This window comes from Orycteropus afer, unplaced genomic scaffold (genome assembly GCF_000298275.1).
Source record: "Orycteropus afer afer isolate SDZICR_OR568_19922 unplaced genomic scaffold, OryAfe1.0 scaffold00141, whole genome shotgun sequence".
Classification (NCBI taxonomy): Eukaryota; Metazoa; Chordata; class Mammalia; order Tubulidentata; family Orycteropodidae; genus Orycteropus; species Orycteropus afer.
Window position 1 is genome coordinate 7,297,715 of NW_006921728.1, and position 8,093 is coordinate 7,305,807.

Consider the following 8,093-nt stretch of genomic DNA (forward strand, 5'->3'; position numbering starts at 1 on the left):
GACAGAGTAGTTGGTGGGTTTGAACCCCCAACCTCCTGGCTAGCAATCAAATGCCTTAGGCATTGCGCTACCAGATCTCCTTCCTTAGCAATATAGAGTAAGTGAAAGGGAAAATCTGGTATAGACTACTCTCTAGGGCAGGGAAGGAACTTTGGACAATGAACAACAGAAGCCAGCAACAAAAGAAGTGTCCAGAAAAGCAAGCTTAAGCATAATTCAGGCAGTTTCCTGCAGTGAGTCCAGACATTCCAGACATCCCAAGCCTTCCAGTGCTGAAGGCAGTTGGAGCAGTAGTAGAGAACAGGGTACTTGCCCAGGTAGGGCATTCATAGGTTCTCTGTATGTCAGTGGTTTTAAAAATATACAGCAATGTAATTTTTACAACTAATATTATACAATGAATGTGTTTCTGTGTCTGTACATAGATTATCTGCCCCCCTTTATTTTCAGGGTTACGTAGTATTCCATTGTGATTGCACCAAGATTTATTCCCACCAACCACTTAATTGGTGGACAACTCAAATATTTGCTTTTACAAGGCTGCAGTGAACAACCTTATATTTATACCTTTGTACACACGTAAAAAGGAGCTCTGGTGGTGTAGTGGCTAAGGCATTTGGTTGCTAACCAGAATGTCAGTGATTCAAACCCACGAGCTGCTCTGCGAAAGAAAGATAAGACTATCTGCTGCCGTGAAAATTTACAACCTTGGAAACTGAATAGGGGTCACTATAGGTTGGGATGGACTTGATGGCAATGAGTTTGGTTCAATTTGGGTATACATGTAAAAGTATTTCTGTATGACAAATTCCCAGGAGTGGAATTGAGGAGTCAGTGTATGCACACTTTTTTACACGGTAATTATTGTTGTTGTTGTTATGTGCCGTCGAGTTGGACCCGACTCACAGAGACCCCTCCTTGGGTTTCCAAGGCAGTATCACTACGGAAGTAGATTGTCCAACCTTCCTTCCGAGGAGTGGCTGATGGGTTTGAACCTCCAGCCTTCTGGTTAGCAGTCAAGTGCCTTAGGCACTATGCTACCAGAGTTCCCTACACGGTGATAGGTATATGCATTTTGTCCTCCAAAAACTATTGTACCTATTTATGTTCCCACTAGCAAGAGATGAGAGCCCTTGTCTTTCCACCCGTTTACCAACACTGTGGATTATTATTTTTTTTAAATATTTACCAACTTACCCCTTCCCCAATTGTATCTTTGTTTTAACTTTCCATTTCCCTGATTACTAGTGATTATAGGAAACTCTGATAGTGTAATGCCTAAGGCACTTGACTGCTAACCAGAAGGCTGGTGGTTTAAACCCACCAGCCACTCCTCAGAAGGAAGATTGGGCAATCTGTTTCCGTAGTGATACTGCCTGGGAAGCCCAAGGAGGGCTTGCTATGAGTCAGGTCCTACTCGATGGCACATAACAACAACACCAACAACATAGGAAATATTGGCCATTTGTATTTCTTGTATACTGCACCTGTTTATATCCTTTGCCCTGTTCATTTCTGAAGCACTAGATCCTGGGTCAGAGAGCTGGCGGAAGAGCCCAACAGCTGTGGGTCCCCTCCTCTAAGAGTATACTTGCCATTTCAGTCATTACTGATCCAGGAAGGAGGCATCAGTTTGACCTAGCTCCAAGCTATTTATAGCAGAAGAAAAGGAATAAATATTAATATAATTATATTATCATTATTACTTTTCCCACTGCACAGGCTCTCTCCACAGGTTAGGAAGGTATAATAGGGTTCAGCAGAAGAGTAGAGCTTATGGGCAGGCAGCAGAGGCCTTGGTTCTTGAGTGCTTCTGGTCTTTGCCTTTCCTGCAGTTCCCCTAGGGGGCACTCTCATGCATGATGTGATGGTGATCTCTATCTTGCCCTGGGTAGCTCATCTCTACAAGACTACTTGGATTCTAATGTCCTCATGGTCTGATCATTTTCTGTCTCGGTTGTGTGTATTACAGGTATGAGACATCTCTGTTGGATCTGGTTCAGTCTCTGAGTTCAAAGTCTGCCCCCAAACCCCAGCCACGTCCCTCCAGAGAAGCTGGTGCCTTGAATCACAATACCTTCCGACTCAGTCTTCTAAAACAAACCCGGAACAAGATGGGGGCAGCTAGGACCCCCGAAGAGCTGGAGGAGAATCAGATTCTGGAAGATATCTTTTTCATTTGACAATGAAGTGCATGCTGCAAACTTTCCTTAGGAAATTTATGGGTTTCTTTATATACTGAGCTATCATTTTTAATTATTTGATTGCCAAGAATTCTTTCTGTCCTTTCACAGGGACCTAGCTCACTATCGTCCTGTTATACATTTTCTTTAGAAATCTCAGTCTTGCCCTGAGCCCATTCTACTGGACACACAAGATGTGTGTGTGTGTGTGTGTGTGTGTGTGTGTGTGTGTGTGTGTTTGGTCAGACCAGTCAGTAGATAATACACTGTGGGGACTGAGAGAAGAGGTGGTATCTTTTCTGTGCCAAGCAAAGATTAGAAAATAAACCTGGGACACTTTCTGCCTGACAGAGACCATTGCATAGTCAGCCTCATTCCAAGAGTGTTTCCTTTTCAGTCTTCTGCTGAAAAGGATTGGTTCTCTATTGTACACAGCAAAACTTTTCTAGTAAAATATCTTCTAATTTAAATGTAGCCCTTTTGTAAAGTTAACAATTTCAAAAAAAATAGACCCTTTCACATTCTCCATTCTGTTCTCTCACCACCTACCTCTATCTGAATATAATCATTTCATTTTCAAGTTGTAGTTGGTACACTTATCATAACAATACTGAGGGCCAGTTGTGAGTTAGTTCCAGTAGTCATCAGTCTGGTAGCTGCCTATCCCATGGGCAGAAGGTTCAATGTGAACCAGCCAGCCCTTTGAAACAGGCTTTAAATCATGTAAGGGAGTGATTGCCCTGGGGAGGTACAAACCTGAAAGCATTTCCTACTAGTGTTGAAGTGACTACCCCTTCAATATCTCAGGAGAAATAAGAGCAGTCTCTATTTTGCTGACCCAGTTGTCTGTTTTATCCATCCTTCCATCACATGCACTCCAGGGAACTTCTCATGGTTGTATCTGGGCAAAGTCCCACTATAGGGAGAGTAGATTCAGCTGCTGCAGCCTGCTGGTCTGCCACTGTCCCATGCCCCAAAGGACCATGTTCACTTCCAGGTTATCGTCCACCACCCCAAGCAAGGACCCCCTTTCTTTCCCATCGGGCCTCACTGTGACACGAGAAAGCCTATGGAAGAAGTACATTGAGACCTCTTTTCTCCTCTGTCCTCCTATTCAGTAGAACTTCTGAGATGGATTCTTGAGCTCACAGTAGACTCTAGTGGACTCTCAAATCAAGTGAGGAGCTTGATATAACCAGTGAATTTAAAACTTTCCAAAATTGGAAGGGGTGTGTCCCCAGATGTATATTACTTGATGACTGTTTTATCTGAAGGGTGTTACTCTATTTCTCTCCCTTTCACCAACCCTGGGCTTGGAAACAAGCCTTTTTGTCAGTATCGGTAGCCAAGGTCAGACCACACAGAGCAGCCTGCACTTAGTAAGCCTGGACAGCTTCCCTGAATTCTTGTTCAAAACTAGATTATTTTGGCCTCATTGGCAACCCTCCATAGATTTCGATAGATCCACATCCAAATGTGGTCAGTGCCTAAGGCACTTAACTGCTAACTAGAAGGCTGGCAGTTCAAACCCACCAGCCACTCAGAGGAAGGGAGATTGAGCAATCTACTTCCGTAGTGATACTGTCTCAGAAACCCACAGAGAGGTCACTATGAGTCACATCCGACTCAACAGCAGCGAGTTTGGTTTGGTTTTTGGTTTACCCCTGTGAGAGTAACTAAATCAGTCGCATTCCATTTCAGAAAGCCTTTGGGATATGGAGCTTTCTTAGCGTGGCAGAAGTCGGTGGATGGCAAACTAGAAGCCCTCAGCCATTTCCTCAGTTAAAGTTTCCAGAAGCATCTTTTCTCATCCCAAGTGTCATGACCAACTTCAGTGTACCTTCCACATGTACCAGCCATGATCACAGTCCCGCATTCTGGACACCAGTATCCTTACTACTCTTTGGAGTGAGAAGATTCTAGAAGGACCAAAAAAATATTGTAATCTCTTTGTTTTCCTTTTAAAAGAATCATAAACAGGGTCTAAATTAAAGGGTTTGGGGGGTCACATGTCACAGAATGGAGTTTAATTGATTCTTTATCTCCCCTCTGGATGGGCAATTTGGAAGAGCAAAGATAAGTTTTCAGCAGAGTGTCAGTCGACATATTTTCATAAGCCACACTTTGACCTACCCCCACCTTTTTCTACCTTTTTCTTTTCTTTTTTTGCCTTTTTCTACCCTGTAGGTATTTTGTATAAGGAGCTCTGGTAGCATAGTGGATAAAATATTTGGCTGCTAACCAGAAGGTCAGCAGTTCAAACCCACCAGCCACTCTAGGGAAAGAAGGTGGGGCAATCTACTTATGTAAAGATTTACAGTCTTGGAAATCCAATGGGGTTGCTATGAGTCAGAATTGATTTAATGGCAGTGAGTGAGGCATTTTATGGCTATCAGGGCAATTGCATATGAATTTGTGTATAACCTAGTGTCTTCATTATTAATTGAATAGTGTATGTTAACATTTTAATCTGTATTTTCCCTTGAAATGTATGTAAAAAGGCTGTTGTAGAGCCTTGAGGCTGTCTCTCCAAGGGAGAGTGTCTGGCAAAAGGAGTCTGCCTTTCCTCTCTGTTAAGTCCTCTCAACAGCGAGTGGTTGAGATTTGCTCCCCAAAGCAAGGCTGGACACACAGTGGGGGTACTGCAAATAGTGCTACAACATTGACTACTCTCCTGCTCACCATTCTATGAGGAAAAAAATAATGTCTGCAAAATGGGAAAGGACAAAATAAGTCCCATGGAAGCTCCCTAAGTAGCGTCCAAAATGGTTGGTTTAATCAAGTTGTTTAAAGTTAATCAAGGAAAAGCTGTTGCTGACAGTCACCGTTCTGGGAAGCATACTTGTGTTTTTTCAAATCTGACCCATGGTGGGGACAAATGTCATGGGAAGAAAGACACTCTTTCTTCGAGAGCCACTCTTTTCACTTGGTCCTGCTTCGACTATTGTTTATACTAGTTATTTGCTGGCCAAAGACTCTAGACAGGGAAGAGGCCTAAAGGAGCATAGCTGGGTGAAGTCTGTAATCATTAGGGAGACGGAGGCTGTGGCAGCCTCCTCCTAGCTCACATTTTTCTCTTCAGCTAAATGTGCGTGTTTTCAATGTGGGCATATGTTATCTACATATTAGATTTTTAGTTAATAAATTATCTTTTTGGCTTTGATAAAACCATATGGTTTTGATATGAAATTGTCCCTTCAACATCTCTCATCAGATCAGGGGGGAAGAGAAGAGCCCAGGTTTTTAAGATGTTCTTTTTCTCAGTATCTGTTAAAACAATAGGATTTTGTGGTCAGCCAAAAGAAGGAAATGGTTTGTCACATCTCAGGAGGTCCTGGTGTGGTTCCACTTCATTCACATCACCTGAACACCAAGGTGCCACAACTCTAGGTTGTGTGGCTCCTGAAATGGAAGTACTGTCTGTGGACACCTCTGAGTCCCTTCTATGTGCCTGTCCTTGTAGCACGGAAGAAATATCAATGAAACTTTGAGATAGGATAAACAGTCCTGCCCAGTAGACTTCAGGTGCTGGAAGACATAGGCAAAGGCTTGAATTCCTGAAATGTCCAGTTCTGAGATCACCTGTAAATTCAACTAAGACAGCCAGAGACCCTATCCTGCCTCCTGCCCCACCCCCAAGCCAACTAGCACCTCCATCTGAACAAGGAGACTTTACAACCAGCTCCCAAGCTGAAAATGAGATGAGACAAAGTTTGCTCCAATTTTCTTAAGGTTACTCTTGACTCTGGGAACATAGTTGGAGATGAGTAGGGTGAGAATGACACCCTAGTCCCTAGAGGTAGAATGACCTGGCAGCTGGAGAACCAGCTTTATAAGTTAGTTACTAATCACGTTTTCCTAGAGTTCCTACACCTTAGGATTCCATTTCTCCATTCAGAAGTAGGAGCTTCTAACCCCTCAAATTTCAGGTTCTTAGCTATTTTTCCCTCCCTGTTCACCTGCACCCCCACACATACACCCACACACACAGAATCAGGTAAGTAACTAGTAGGGTTAAATGCCAGGCTCCTGTCTTTTTCTACTTCCATCATTATAATCCCATCACCTTCTGAAGTCACAGAACTCTTCATTATTAAGAAGATTTGTCTTCAGGCTTTCATCAGTGTTCTTGACCAGTCTATGTTAAGTGTCTTTCCTGGGCCTATTGGACCTACATAATCCATCACTTTCATTTTATATATGAAAAAAAGAGTTCAGAGAAAATTACTTGTCTGAGGTTGTCCCACGTTCTGTCAGTAGCACAGTAGCAGATCTAGCTTCTAGGCTGGTGTCTTTCCCACTAGAGCACATCACTATCTTGATCTGAACAGTGGAGAGTATCTCCAAGATGAATATTTTTTGAGCATCTCAACTAAGACTGAGCATTCCACCACCATGTCTCAGAATTGAGCCCTCACAGATTACTTGGTCCATGTTGAGTAAAAATCCAGCATGTCCATTACTCAGGGACTTTTCAGATCAGTAACCCTTAAGAAATGCCACGTTCTGGAACTTTTTTCTGTCCGAGATGGAAGCAATGGGAAGGGTATCTGAAGTACTATCCCAGGGGAAAAGAGGCACATCTCTCCAGCTGGTGTGATGGGAATGACATCCTCCAAATAATAAAAGGTGTGATAACTCTAGTTAAGGCCTCTTCTGAAAAGAGAATGGCCAAATGAGGATGAGGCATCTCTTCAATCAAGTGGAGGAGGCATAGGTAAATCAATATGTTGGTACTTAGAGTCCAATAGGGATGACTTACATCATATGTTACCAATAGGACCACCAACTGTTGACCTGCCAAAGATTTGTCTTCAGGTCTTCATCAGTGTTCTTGACCAGTCTATGTTAAGTGTCTTTTCTGGGCCTAGCTTTCTATTAGATATTGTTATCCCCACTAGGGAAATGGTTAACAGCATAAGCTATGGAACCAAGTAGCCCTGGATGTAAATCTCCTTACATTGTTTATTAGTTGAACAATCTTAGGAAAAATGTTAATCGCACTGAACCTAAGTAAAATAGGAACATATATCTCATGGGATAGTCATGAGCATGAATTTCAATGAGATGATGTATGTGAAAGATCTAGGTACTGTATCTGATACATAAAGGTATTTCACTAATGGTAGCAATCACTGTTACTATGTATTCCTCAATAAGTTACAGACATTTTAGAACTTTGAAATTTTAATAACACTAAAACACCAAGAGCTATCACATAACAGTATATTTTCCATTGAGTGATGATTGTTAAGTTAGCCAGATCCAACTCATAGTGACCTTATGTACAACAGAACAAAACACTACCATCCTCAAAATTGTTGCTATGCTTGAGCCCATTGTTGCAGCCACTGTGTCAGTTCATCTGGTTGAGGGTCTTCCTCTTTTTTGCTGACTTTACCAAGCATGATGTCCTTCTTCAGAGACTGGTCTCTCCTGATAACATGACCAAGTATGAGAGGTAAAGCCTTGCCATCCTCACTTGAAAGGAGCATTCCAGCAGTGCTTCTTCCAAGACAGATTGGTTCGTTCTTCTTGTAGTCCATGGTATTTTCAGTATTCTTTGCCAACATCATAATTCAAAGGCATCAGTTATTCTTTGGTTTCGCTTATTCATTGTGCATCTTTCACATGCATAAAAGGTGATTGAAAATACCATGGCTTGGGTTAGGTGCACCTTACTCTTCAAAGAAATGTCTTTGCTCTTAACCACTTTAAAGAAGTCTTTTGCAGCAGATTTGCCCCCATGTAATAAGTTGTTTGATTTTTTTGACGGCTGCTTCCATGGACATTGATTATAGGTCCAAGTAAAACTAAATCCTCGACAACTTCAATCTTTTCTCCATTTATCATGATGTTCCTTATTGGTCCAGTTGTGAGGATTCTTGTTTGCTTTAAGTTGAGGTATGC

General features: G+C 42.2%; 1 protein-coding gene across 1 annotated transcript in view; it reads left to right on the forward strand.

The window, feature by feature from the left end:
- KIAA1328 (KIAA1328 ortholog) overlaps positions 1 to 2,183 on the forward strand; it is a 500,809-nt gene extending 498,626 nt beyond the window's left edge. Inside the window, exon 11 of the mRNA XM_042781630.1 lies at positions 1,973 to 2,183. Within this exon, the coding sequence (XP_042637564.1) occupies positions 1,973 to 2,183 (211 nt within the window). The remainder of the gene's footprint in view (positions 1 to 1,972) is intronic.
- Positions 2,184 to 8,093: the final 5,910 nt, after the last annotated feature.